We start from the raw sequence: 13,921 nt of genomic DNA, 5'->3' as shown, positions 1-13,921 counted from the left end.
GCTTGTGTGTGAAGCCTTCTGTGTCTTGCAGTTCTGAGGCACCATCTTTCAAAAGTGAGGGGTTACGTCCTTAACACAGAAAAAGCCTAACCCAAGGGGGAAAGACTTTTCTGTCCCTTAGTTCTGTCCATCTCTCCCTCCCTTCCCCTGTGTAAAACACTAAGCCCTTTGAAAGGTATTCATCTCAGCAGAGTAGCTTTCCCCTTTCTAAAGAGGGGATTGTATGGGAATGCTCCAGAGAGAACTGGTACAATTTTGCTTTGAGATAAGTGAGGCAGGAAGAGGAGTTAAACTGCTCTGGTCGAATGCACAATGAGCCTTTTAATGGACTGTGCTGTAGCAATTTGGTTTTTTTCTCTTTTCCTTTGATGCTGTTGCTAAGCATGTTTAATTGTTCCCTTTCAGATGCCGTTGAAATTATTCCTGGGTCAGCCTCTAGTGCCTCCTCTATAAGCACGACATCCCTGGATACCTTGTACACTGCTTCTTCTGTATCCGAGACCGCTCTCCCAACAGCCACCTCCAGCCCTGCCAACACTCCCCCCCCTGTCCCGAGCCGCAGTGTCCACACCACCATCACACGCAATTTGGACAGCGGCTCCGTGACCCATTCCCGTTATGGGACTTCCCCAAAGGATACCAGCAAATCTCCCCAGTCCAAGAGAGTTGCCCCAGCACCGCCAGCTGAAGGGGGGACCCAGAGGTCCCACAATGTGGATGGGGAGAAGACTTCTCAGGTAAAGAAAACTGCCCCGGGCCCCCCTGCAAGCCTGGATGCCTTCAGCAGCCTCTGCCTGGAGGATAAGAAGGCAGCTGGGGTGGAGGCAGCAGAACCCAGTGGCCTGGTGGCCTCCGTGCCCAAGACAATTGGTGCCGAACTGATCGAGCTGGTGCGCAGGAACACCCACCTGAGCTACGAGCTGTCCCGTGTGGCCATTGGCATTGTCATCGGCCACATCCAGACCTCTGTCCCTGCAACCAGCAGCATCATGGAGCAGATCCTCATCTCCGTGGTGGAGAGTAAGGTAATGTGTGTGAGGCTGGAGCGGGGACTGCTGCACATCACCTCCGAGCATCAGGGATAAGGTGGTGTGAGCTCAATGAGCTCCTGATGTTTGGGATGAGAAATGCAGTGAGATCCCAAATGGAAAAGTGCTAGATGGGGGTAAATGTCCAGCCAGGGGAACCACGGTTTAAGGGGTTTAAGCCAGGTCCTAGTACTGCTAGCAGAGAAGTGAAAAACAGGTGAGTTTATTCCCCAGATGAGCTGCAGATGTACTACATAACTTTGAGTTGGAGCATTATCTTGAGCTTGTTCTAAATAAACCTTATGTCAAAATAATGCTATATTTCTCCTTCTGCATCAGTCGTTGAAATGGTGAAGTGCACCTGGGCAGCCCTCTGCTTTAGCTGGAGGGATAATAAATTTCAGCTCCCACTTGCTCAGTGCAGCCCTGAGAAGTGCGCATCATATCAACTTCTGAGATTGGAATTCCATTGCTAATGGCAAGATTATAATGAACAGTTTGGAGATATTTGAATATGGAGAACTAATGACATTCAAATTTTACATCAAATCATAATCTGGTTGACTGTTTGTACTGAACAGAGAGTCCTATAAGCAATCATCAAGTCTCTATTTGTGGCCATAACCCGGTGGTTAATTGCTTCCTTCTCCAATAACAATGCCCTGTGAATATGTGATCTAGATTTAGAAAAAAATTTAGCTGTTTCAGGCAAACGTTCTGTCTCTGTCTTGCATGCTGCAAAGTTCAGTTTTCTGGTATTTGCATCTTGTCCAAGATTTGAATATTACTTTTATCATTAATACCTGTACTCAGGATACAATAAGCTTAATTCCATGGAAGTTATTTAGTGCCATGTTTCTGCAGAGGAGATTTGAAAGCCTCAATTTCATGGCCATTGTTGCAGACCAGCCTGAAAAGGATGGGAAAAAGTGATGCTGGTGCAGGGAGGAGTATGGATCTTCTGGTAACTTATATGATATCTGTCATCTAGGACATCTGTGGGATTTTAAAATGACCAGTAATGTATGGAGACACTGCAGAAGATTCTGTCCCATCTCATAATACCTCATCATACCTATCTTGAGCAGTACTGATTTCAGAAGGAGAGCCTGGATGGGCTTCCACTGTGCTCTGATGTAAATATTGTGGATCTGGTGTGCATTTTTTCTCAGTGTCCCACACAGATGATATAGCTCTGCTGGTATGTGGGGGCCTGGTCCCAGGTGAGGTTGCTCACCTGGTGTAGAAAACCAGCTCTAACAGTTGGAAGGGTGGTCACGTGTACTTTTGGGGTGGCTGCACTGCTGTAGCTTTGCTAGTGGGGTTTAGTGACATAAATTATTATTGTTAACTTTGTATTGTTCATTAAACCAAATTCTTCCACAGTCTCAGGGGTTTCTGTGTAGGATTCTTGCTGAGTTGTCAGTTCTAGGTCAAGAAATTTTTTCTTTAATTTGTAGCTTCTGAAATCCCTCTACTCCCCAGTCCATGCAAATACATGGGTAGCTCATCTCCTGCATATTTTTCAAGGTTTTTGTTTGACTCCCTGAAACAGAGTGAGAGATCAGCTTTAATTTAAAGCTTTGGTCTGCTCATAGTAAATACCATACCTGCTTCAACCTTTTGTATCATGTTCTTTAATTAGTTATATCCTTTCTATTCCTATTCCAGTCTTAATTTAAAGTCAGCTCACTGGTTTACTAAATCAATTCCAGAATCCATTACCTTATTTCTATCCCCAGTGCCTTGTGAAGGTTGAATAGCACTTCCATCTTATTTACCTTGCTGCTCTTCCAGCTTGGAGTCTGTACAGGCATGTGGTTTTATAGAGAATAAAAGATGCAGGGACAGCATCCTGCTGCTGCTTTTTGAGAAGTAATGTAAGACTAAGTTGGGGGAACAGCAGAGACAAGGAGGGTGCTAAGGAGCTCACATCTTAGGAAAGATCCTTCAGAGGTACCATACTATTTGGGGAACCCTGATCTGCAGGAGCAAACCTGCCAGGTTGGCTTCCTTATGTTAGCATTTGGCCTGGCCATGGAAATGGTCCCTCTTCTTCTCCATGAGCTAGCTCCTGATAAATGTCACAGTGACTGGGTAAGATGCACAAAGGGATTGAAACCTCTTTTCAAAGGTAGCGTTGCACTGACTGTCTAAACTGGATCTGGCTTCCGTGGGAACTTGTTGGAAATTTGGACATATGTAAGGATGCTCCCTGGTTTTTGGGCTTCTAGAGATTCACTTGGATTAGTAGGTTTTGGTGATGTTTGATTGCCTTCAGCTCGGTTGGATTATCTCCTGTTCTGAGAGGAGGGGATGTCGTGTACAGTAGATGTTATGTCTAAGGAGGTTGAGTTTTGCATATTTGTTAAACGTAATGTGAGACAACCAAAAATGCCCAATGCTCAAGCTAGTTGCACCTTGAGAGGGAGAACTCAGAAACCACTTACCTGCTTGTTATTAAAATTGAATTGCTGTGCTGTAGTTGTGACTCAGACCCATCTTCTGGTTGGCTTAAATTTAAGCTTGAAAACTGCTGACAAAGATGTGCAATGTAGATTGGTCTTCTAGTTGAGCCCAGGCTGCTGAGTGGGGTCAAACTATTCTTGGATGTGTCAGGCATGGAGGAACTAGTCAGAAAGTTGGTGTGGGAGGTGATGTGTTTCTGGAGGAAGTTTCCCTTGTAGTGCTGGGCTGTGACCTGCTCCCAGCTGCCCATCACCAGCACCTGTTGTCCTCAACAAGCTCTGAAAAACCTCATGGCTAATGTGCCTGAAATCCTCTCCTTCCCTTGAAGCTGCCTTTCTGTTCGTACATTGATTAAGCTTTGCTTAAAGGAGACTTACTTTTGACAAGACACAAAGGCTGCTCTGGGCTCAGCTTCTTCCCAGGGGAGCTCTGTTCCCATACTCACCAGAGACGAGGCAAGGTCAGCAGGGTGAGTGCTTTCAAGGCCGAGTGCTTTGGCTGGGCTGTTAGAAGGCCTCCTCCTCAGTGAAATAGTGTAACAAAAGGGAATCTGGAGGGCGGGAGGAATGCCTTAGTGCCTAGGCAGGCCTTTTCCTCGGTAATTTCTGGTAGAGCCTTTATGAAGGTCTGTGGCAGAATCTGCAGGCAGCCATCCTGGCTCAGCTATAGATGGTCCCACTCCTGAACAGTGAAGGCTGCAGAGACCTTCCCAAGGCATAGCTGACGTGGGATTGAAATCCAAGTGCTGCTCTCTCCCTGTGACACCCACAGGTCTGCATGGCTGACATTGCCTCCTTGCAGAGCTGACCTGCCCTGGATGTAGCTGGGACCAGACCTGCTGCTGCTGACAAAGTGTGTGTGAAAGGCCTGCCCTGGGACATTTGGCTCAGCTGAAGTCAGGCGTCTCTCTTGCACCATGTTTCATCTCATTTAGCAGCTGCTGAGGAGCCTGGCAGTGTGCATGTTGGGACCAGTGCTGGCTGTCTTGTTTCTGTGGCTAATGTGGGAATGGTTTGCATCCCAGAGAATGGAGGAATTCCCAGAGCACTCACCATGAAATGTGTCTGAAAACCTGCTATGTGATTTTGGGTCTCATCTGGAAGGAAGATGTGTGTACCCCATGGTACTGGTGATCCACTGCACTTGCTGGGGGGTTGGGGGGAGTGAGGCATGGGAGTGGGAAAAGAAGAAATGGCCAGGACAGCAGCTGGGTTTGCATGGCAGGTGTGGCCACCTCTGAGCAGTGTGGGTATGATAAAGTTTCCGAAATGATTTTGGGCTGCTCAGAAAGAATGAAATCCCTGTAGCAGCTTGTTCTGCTGGGCTGGGGGCAGGGAACTATATGAAGCAGCAAGATAATGCAAAGTGACATTGTTAGAAATACTGAAACCTCCTCCTGCTTATGGGCTCTCCAGCAGATTCCTGGAAATGACCATATGATGATGCTGCAGGTTATAGTAGCTGCCAAGATGTTTAATAAGCAGGGACCTGACCCTGGTGATGGGAAGGCTGAGAATGGTGCTGAAAGTGCACTGAGTGTGAGGTGTAGTTACATGGTCAGATGGAAGAGCTTGTTAATGGATTGATCTCATCCAAGTCCATCCAAGCTTGATGCTCAGTGGAGCCATTAAGGGCTGCAGATGAAGGATTGGAGAAAGTAGATTAGTGGTAAGAGGCTGAATAGAATGATCATTATAATGAATACTCATTAAAATGATCACCCAAAAAGAGTCCCAGCAGTGGATTGAGTTAGGACTGGCCTTGCAGTGCTGCAGTGAGGAGGATGTGAGTAAGGCACGTAATGGAGAACCTTCTCCCAAGCAGCTGGGACACTTGAGGGCATGCAGGTGACACTGCAGTGCTGTCGGTCCTCCTAAGGAGAAGCAGGGAGATGGTGAGATGAAGTGAGTCTCTTAATGTATTTGCTTCTGATAAATCACCATCAGAGGGAAATTCTCATGCTTGTACTCAGCTCCTGAAAGCTGTTGTGCTCTCTCACAGCTGGCTACCTGCTTTTCTGCTAGGCCACCCACAGCTTCCCAAAATTTCAGGAGTGTACAGAGGCTTGTGTTAAACCTGCATGCTTCTTCCTTCATTGCCTACCTGACAAAAATTATGTAAGAAGCAGCAACAAGAAAACTTCTTTCTTTTGTAACTGAAACATGAGCTTGAAGTCCTAAATTAATTCATATCCCAAAGGAAATTACTAACAATTCTGTCTCCAATAAAGCAGGCAAGATATTACTGTTAAACATGGAGTGGTTTCCCCAGAGAGGGCTGGAGGGTGGGAGATAGGCAGGAAAGGTGCAGCTCCTGCACTTGGCCATCCACGTGTGGGTGTCACAACTGGCACAAGATATGGGCTCATGTCTCCGTACAAAATCTGTCTGCTCTGCTCCCAAAGTCAAGTCTGCCTAAAGGCTTACTGTCCCTGCCTGCACAGCCAGCCTGTTGGAAGGACTGAGTCTTCTCTGAGATTCCAGGAGATATCTGGCTGGTAAGTTATAAAGGCCTTTTCTCACTGAGTGATCATGACTTGTTGCTGCATGTGGTAAGACAGCCTTCAAAAATTGTTAGGAATTTGGTCTCAGTGAGTGGATTTTCTCTGTTTGAATTTCTCAGCTTGGTTCTCTTCCCCCTCGCTGATCTCCTGCTGCTTGTTGTCACTGCTGCCAAACCCTCGTGTATATAATTTAAGCTCTTTCACAAATTAATCTTTACCTCTCAATGGTGCCTGAGCTTATCACCTGTGGTCAGCTCAGTTCCATGTACTGAGCACCCCCCCGCCTTCTTGCCTTGCTTTCAGGAAACCAAGTGATTCATGTGATATACTTAGGTCCTAGAGGCTTATCCTAAATCCCTAATTTGGGTGGATTAAATGCTGCCTCACCACTCCCCTCTTTCTTGAAGGAGAGGAAGAGCAAAGGAAAGGCAACTGAAGAGTGAGATCTTCATGGCAAAGGTTGTTTATGAGGCAGAAGTGGTGGGGATGCAGTTGACAGCAGTTTGAGAAAGGAATGTGTTCAGTAAGATTTACTGAGTGGCTACACACTCCAGAGCTGCGGTGAACAGTGGAGCTCTGCTGTTTAGAGTGAAGCAAAACCAAAGTAGCTCATGATGAATTGGTTCCTGTTCTTGCTGCAGAGGATCCAGGCCTAGGGCAGCTGGCATGGAGAGCACCATACAAGTCCCTGCTCTTGAGCCAAGAATCCAAACATTTCAGACTGGAGGGAGTGGGCAGCAGAGGGAACTTCTCCTGCCTTGAGGTAGCTGTGCAGTGTGGTGGTCTGCTGTCCAGGACATATGGGGATGCTCACCTGCTGCCTGGAAGTGGTCCTGGCTCATACTAGGCTGGTTTTCCCATTCTCAGGATGATTTCCAGAATCTACAGAGGGTAGAGGCTCCAAAATTATGAGATCTGAAGTAACGTGTCATAAACTTACTGGTTTTGTACTGCCAGCTCTTGACTGAATGAGGTCAGCTGCCAGTCGTGAGACAAGATAGCAGGAAACGGGCACCCAAACAACAGCCAGCTGTCAGGGCCCCACTAACCAGTGGTTTTGCTGTCGTGCAGAACCTGAGTGCAGGGCTGCCCTCGGGCCAGATCTGCCACGACGAGCAGCGGCTGGAGGTGATCTTTGCAGATCTGGCCAGGCACAAGGATGATGCTCAGCAGCGCAGCTGGGCTCTCTACGAGGATGAGAATGTCATCTGCTGCTACCTGGAGGAGCTGCTTCGCATCCTGGTGAGTAAATTCCTCTTTACAGGCAGAGCAGACAGCACTGGTAAAGTTCCTTTTTTTGACCTCCTTCACCCCTGTGTTGCCACTGGATCTGCTATTTTAGGGCCACAGGTTTCTTGTGCATCCTTTACTGTCAGTAAGCCCTGCTCTTCTCTGTGGGCTCTGCAATGCACTTGAGCTGCTTTACTCTCCATTCCACCTTACAAAGCTGTCCCGAAAAGTGTTACTGAGGTGTTCATGGTAGTTTTGGTATTTACCTATCACAAGAGGGTATAAACCCTCACCTCCAAAAAACTCAACCTCCCACAGAAAATCTGGAAGTCTCTGGGGAGGGTTGCTGCACTCCTAAGCCCATTTAAAACATCTTCCACTTAAGATATCCTCTATTGCTGGGAGGCACCTGTGGGGTTAAGCTCATTAAATAGAAAGAATATTTTTTGGTTGCCTTGAAAGTGAGCTTTAAAGCTCTTTTTGTGAGAAAGTATAAATCATCTCACACATCTGTGCATATAGGAGAGGAACATGCCCATAGTGAGCAGCAGTGGGATTACTGTCACACTGCATACAGCCTGTGCTGCCTTGCTGTGGTCCTGCAGGGCAAGTCTGAGTGGGGTTTTGTGCAACCATTTCCTCATAACTTAGGGGTGGGAGGAGATGTACTTCTCAGGATGGGAGCAGTGCTGGTGCTGCCCTGTGTAACTGTGTGATGCTCTCAATCAGGAGCTGTTTGGGTCGTGTTTTAGATACTTTCAGCCTGAGACGTGCTCTATGGCAGAGGTGTTTTTCAAGAATCCACTTTGATGGTGAAGGGTGATGGTTCTTGACCTGTTTCTGTGCTCTGCCTTCAGTTTCTTAGTGAGATGTTTGGGCTACTGAGATCTGAAAGCAAGCGGACTCCCTCGAGGTCCCTGCAGCAGGCACCTTCTGCTTTGATGTGTCACTGGGTTACTTGTCCATTCCTTCTTCCAGACAGATGCAGACCCAGAAGTTTGCAAGAAAATGTGCAAGAAGAATGAGTTTGAATCTGTCCTGTCCCTTGTGGCGTATTATCAGATGGTAAGGTGGCAGAATGCACCAAATCTTTTTAAGATTTCCCTGAAGATGCAAAAGAGCAGGGTTGGTACAATGAATATATATGTTTCCCTTGGATATGGCAGTTCTGTAGTCTCACTGAAATTGCAGCATATTCCTTTTGAGTGCTGGTTAATGTCAATGTGCATTGACATGCTATGCATGAAAGTTGTGTGAAAGAGTAGAGGATGCTGTAGACTTTGAAGCAGTAGCTAGCACTTGGCAAGGGTAAAGCTTGCTGCTTTTACTGGCCTGTTGAGGGACAGCATTGGCATCACTGGTATCTAGAGGAAGGATTTCAGAGGATGCCTTGGGAGATCTGACAGGCTGTGATTGCTCTTCTTTTAATTGATGCACTCCTGTGCATTAGTAAATAACTTTGCTTAGGAAAGTAGGTAATGAGTAGAAGCCTTGGGAGTGAGGAAGGAAATCAGTATTTAGAGGAAGAATGGAAGTTTTGCCTTAAACACCTATGTAGTGTTGCTTTGCCCCTCTCCTTCCTGGAATGTTCTGTTGTAGGACCCTGTGGGAGTAAAAACTTGTCCCCATCTTGTCCCTAAGTCCCCAGCTACAGCACATCAAGTCTTCTGGCATTTTGCTTTCATCTGGCACTTCTGTGTCTGAACCCAGGTCTCAGCATCAGGGAGCTGTAGCATAGCTGAGAGTAGCAGGAAGGCAGGCTGGGCATAACAGAGCCTGCTGACTTTCACTGCCTGCTCTTCTCTGACCAAAATTTCAAGGAGGCTTGACCAAGGAGGGTAGGTTGGGTGACTTGTCCTGGCTGCTGCCATGCCCGGTGCCAGGGCTCAGCTCACTTGTGTTCTCTGAACCCTGGAGTTGTTGGCTGAGGGTGGAGTATGCAGGTTAGCTCAGTATCAGAGCTCTAGCATGGGAGGTGCTAGCTGAGCATCGTCTTTGCTGGAATCCTTACATGTCCCAAAACTTTCTGAAGAGAGCTTGCAAATGTTACCTTGTCAGGAAACCTTAGTCAGAGCGGTGTTCACAAAACCTTAGTATGCTCAGAGAATCCTGGCTACCAGCACATTCAGACTCTTTGCTGGGGACATGTATGGGTTGGTGTGTTACCAGATTTAGTGGATGATGTGGGACATCTCAGATCTGAGCTCTGGCTGCCACAGACGACACATGCCAACAACCCGTAGCCAGCCAGTTGTGAACGTTATTGTAAAGTGATTCCTGTACTGTTGTTAAAAGCTTTTAGAGCTTCTGGGTTCATGTCACCCTGGGAAGTTCCCTACAACAGGAACTTCTAGAAGCTGTGTCTCTGCCTCAGAGGGAGCCCTCCTCTAGGACACGGTTTGATCTAACAAATTGGTTTTGCAGGAACACAGGGTGCCACTGCGCCTGCTGCTGTTGAAGTGCTTTGGAGCCATGTGCAACTTGGATGCTGCTGTTATCTCAACGCTTGTGAATTCTGTGCTGCCGATGGAGCTGGCCCGGGACATGCAGACTCACACACAGGGTGAGCCAGAGCTGCTGTTCCCACAGCCCTGGGAATGTCTTCCCATTACATGATTTGCAGCAGCAGCGTGGCCCCCCATTGCCTGGCTGCTCTACATGCCCAGTGCTCGGGGGGAATGGTGTCTGGTTTTAAAGTTATTCAGGTTATTACAGCTGTAACTGGGGAATGCACAGGAAGGGATGTTTCAGTCCAACAGTGCCAGGCCCTCCAGCTCTTGAACATGCCATTAATAATCTGTGTCACTTCTTGTAGATATCTTAAAACACGTTTTAAGTTTTGTTTCATAATGCTGACAAGAGAGACCTGCAGATCTCAAGGAAGATCTCTGCAGTTTCTTAAGGAGTTTTTTCCAGCATTCTAGACCAAATTTTTGTGGTGTTTCATTGTGGTGAATGAGATGTGTGCTGGTTAAAGTGCCAAGAGAGATGGTAGTGCTGTTGTTAGCATTGCACTCCTGGTTTTCTGCAGGATAGTGCCATGGCCCAGGTTTTCCCAGCTCTTTGCTTTCCATGATCAGGCTTTGCCCTCATATTCTTTCTACTTCACACTCCCCCATTTGTTAGGATGACCTGTCCTTGCTACTAATAGGAATGTCCTTTGTGCCCTTAGAGCTCCTGCTTAGCCCAGTGTCCTTTATTTCTGAGCAGCCAGAAGCAGATGCTGTGAAAAAGCCCAAGAGTAAGGTAAACATGTAGTAATACTCCCCTGGTGTTACCTTCCAGCTCCCCACATATGCATGGTTCTGGACAGTCATAGTTTTGCTCCCCATTTTGAAGCCAACCTGTAGGCCACCAGTGGTGGCAGTGGCATATTTCTCTTAAAAGGACATGGAAAATCCACTGTCTTGTGCTAATTGTGATGCACAATTAGAGTAGTTGTTGAGTGACCACTTGGATCAAATCAGAAGAGCCTGGTGTTTGCAGCCTTGCTGCCCTGGTTGCAGTCTGTTAGTTTGTTATGGGTGTCATGGAGCTGTGGAGGGGTATAATTTGGTGATGAGACTGTGTAGGGGTTGACAGGTCTGCAGAGAACAGGGACTGTCCCATCCATTTCATGTGAGCCAAGTAAATGTCCTAGATGATCACTTTGAACCTGCATCATAGATATTCCTGTCCCCAGCATCCCACCACAGACGGCCAACCTGACTGTGATGGGCAGCATTAATAGGGCTCATCTCGTGCCTGGAAAGGGCTATGGGAGATGAAAATCAAGCCTGTTGCAGAAGGCTTAGCACTTGTCTCTGCTTAGATGCTTTGAAGTGCAAGCATTTCAGAGAAGAGGAGGGTGGAATTTCAGGGCTGGGCGAAGGGCTGGTGCTGTGAGACTGCAGGTATTACTCCTGTGTTGGCTCTTTTGTTACTGCTGCTTTTAAATTCTGTGCTGTGAACTTACTGCACTCTTGATGTTTAATCTGGTTATGCCTGAGAAGCATCTTCTCCAGGCTGAGGTTTTACTGCCCAAGAAGCAAATGCTACTTGGTTATGGGACTGTGACTATGCTCCTGCAGCAACATTTCTCCTGATTTTGTGCTGCCAAAAATAAACTTTATTGTGCCTCCATCATTCATTCACAAAGACTGTCTCCAAATGAGCATCCTGTGCACCTTCCCAAATAGACTTCTGTCTCCTGCCCTGTTCCTGAGCTATCTTTGTGCAGGCAGAGTGGGGTGGTCGCCCTTCTTACTCCTTTCATGGTTGCAGTGATGCTGTGTTTTGCCTGGGGCTGTGTCATCCCAGACAGCACAGCTGATTCAGCCTCTTGGTGGGTATGGAGCTTTGATCTCTGACCTATGTCACTTCTACACACCTCTTCAGGTAGTACTTAGGCTGGAGCAGATCTGTCTTTCAGCAAGTCTTAGCTCTGCTTTGGAGTCCTAAAAGTATGGCAGAAGAAGTGGGTGAGAAGTGGCCCTGCTGTGTCCTCAGAGCTGCCAACCTGCAGCTCTGCAGCATCTCCCTTTCCCTAGCATCATCTCAAGGTGAGGGTTTTTTCCCTCCTTGCTGTAAGGTGGTCCAGCTGGAGGATGAAAAGCTTTTTCCGTCCTCCTTTACTGACAGACCACTGTGTGGATACAGGAGCCTCACAAATTAGTGTCCTCATCCTGTGCTGCTTTCCTTTTGCTAAGCTTTATGATAGGCATTTGTGCAATGACATCTGTGCATCATCCAGTCCTCTCAGCCTTCACAGTGGGGCTGCAGGGGGTAACCACCCTTGGCCCAAATGTGTCTGTCCTTCAGAGGTGTTTCAGGGCATTAGCAGTTCCCTCCTGCCACTCTGGTGCTTTACTGCTTCATGTGCTGCCAGCAAATGGCAAGCTTGTGTGAAAATATGACCTTGAATCTAGAATGACTTGAGCTTATTTTGGTACTGAAAACTGGGGAATAGCAGCTGATCCGTGACATGCTGTGGAATAGCTAATCCCTTCTGTGGGTGACTGGAGCCAGAGCAGTCAGTGCCAACACTACACAACTGGGAGTGTGGAACTGGCTGCTGCAGCTCTGTGGGATCCCTCCTGGCTTATTATTGAAGAGCAGCTGAGGCAGCAGCTCTGTCTGTGGATGCTGGGTGCCTTTGGTGAGAAGGACTTTACCCTGGGACTGATGCAGGCATGTTGGCTGCTGGCCAGTTCTTATGCAGATGTTTGGGTCTTATTGCTGCTGGACAGCTCCTTCCCTCTGCTGCAGCTGGCCTGCACATCTGTCCATGTTAGAATACCTTCTAATAAGCCACTGCAAGACAGAATTAGCCAGAACAATTCCAAAGAAAACAGACAGGGATAATCCAGTCTGTAATCATGACTTTCTCCCTTGTTGCAGCACAGTTTACATGCAAGTCAGCTGTCAGGCTCTTCTCCCTTCAGTCATAGACAATTGTGTCTGCTCCCAGTGCCCACATTTCACACTGCTGTGTTTAGAAGGTGGAAGCAAGGTTTTCTAAGGCCTCTGAGAAATGTTTTTCATACATGATTGCAGTTTCTCACCACTATCTCAGTGGAGTTTAGCAATGCAGGCTGGTAAGTAAACAGCTGTGTCTCTCCTGTCATGGTTACTTCAGCGATACTTATCAGTCTGTCGTCAGCAGTCCCTCTGCTTCAGGAGAGCTGCATTGATACTGTTTAATTTCTGACAGCCACTGGCACTGCTCTGTAAGTTAAAAAAAGCCAAAACAACACTGTCAGTGTTTTGACTGATGGTTACTGTGTTCTTCAGTGTGGTGAGTCTTGGAGTCTTGTCTTACTGCAGCTGGGACACTCCCAAAAACTTAGAGCCTATGTAGAGTGAGTGTCCTGGGTTCATCTGGATTTGCCCCAAGTTCAGGTTTCTGGCTGGTTTCAGCATTCTTTGATTTGTCATCTTTAGGGAAATACAACAAGATTTTCCTCCTAGTCATGTAGACTACTGTCAGCCAAGATGAATGGATATCAGTTAATGGCAGATGGACCAAGGAGATATAAAACTAGTCTCCTCCCTCCCATCTCTAGTCTGTTCCTCCATATTTGCTACTGCCATGTTTATTACTGGCTTCTGGCTCTCATTTTATTTCATTGCTCCTGATGCGATGAGAGAAAATGGAAACATGAGAACAGCAGCTCCTACTGCAGTGTCCTGCCTCTGAGACCCAGCTCCTGTAGCCATGGGGGAAAGAATGAAGAAATCATGTGGTGAACAGTTTGTCAGATCCCTTTTCTGCTACAGTGTGCTTTGGCATCACTGTCACCTTAGAGCTGAGAACTTCTTATATAAGAAGTACAAATTACATTTAAGTCATTAAATATCCTTCCTCTCTGTTTACTGAGAGTAAACAGCAGTTCTCAGCCTTCCTTTGCTGCCACATGGTCTACAAACTCTTAATCTTGTTCGTACTGTAGTATCTGGTTAAGCTGCAAATTATCTATTTTTACTCCAAGTACTTGCTGATTGAAAACTGAGGTGTCATGTGGAACTGTGACAGTGTTTCTGTGCCTTGAGTGGAGAGGCTTTGCTGACAGAGCTGACTTTCCAGGGTGCACGGGGCTGGAATGACTCAGTAGCATTTTGTCCCCCATGCTTGACAGTAAACCTGAGAGGTGCTAAATGTTGCAAGTCCTCTGGCCAAGTCCAGGAGTAAGTGGTGACAGTGAAGGCATCA

The 13,921-nt window shown here is 47.1% G+C and overlaps 1 protein-coding gene across 2 annotated transcripts in view; it reads left to right on the top strand.

The window, feature by feature from the left end:
• NCKIPSD (NCK interacting protein with SH3 domain) overlaps nt 1–13,921 on the top strand; it is a 51,396-nt gene that overhangs the window by 29,168 nt on the left and 8,307 nt on the right. For both annotated transcript variants that reach the window (XM_014890493.2, XM_088171457.1), the window contains exons 5-8: nt 406–1,025; nt 7,072–7,242; nt 8,209–8,295; nt 9,655–9,793. In XM_014890493.2, coding sequence (XP_014745979.1) covers nt 406–1,025; nt 7,072–7,242; nt 8,209–8,295; nt 9,655–9,793 — 1,017 coding nt within the window. The remainder of the gene's footprint in view (nt 1–405; nt 1,026–7,071; nt 7,243–8,208; nt 8,296–9,654; nt 9,794–13,921) is intronic.

This window comes from Sturnus vulgaris, chromosome 11 (genome assembly GCF_052056855.1).
Source record: "Sturnus vulgaris isolate bStuVul1 chromosome 11, bStuVul1.hap1, whole genome shotgun sequence".
In the NCBI taxonomy this organism is placed as follows: domain Eukaryota; kingdom Metazoa; phylum Chordata; class Aves; order Passeriformes; family Sturnidae; genus Sturnus; species Sturnus vulgaris.
Note: the sequence above shows the minus strand (reverse complement) of the source record. Positions and strands in the feature narration are given on the sequence as shown.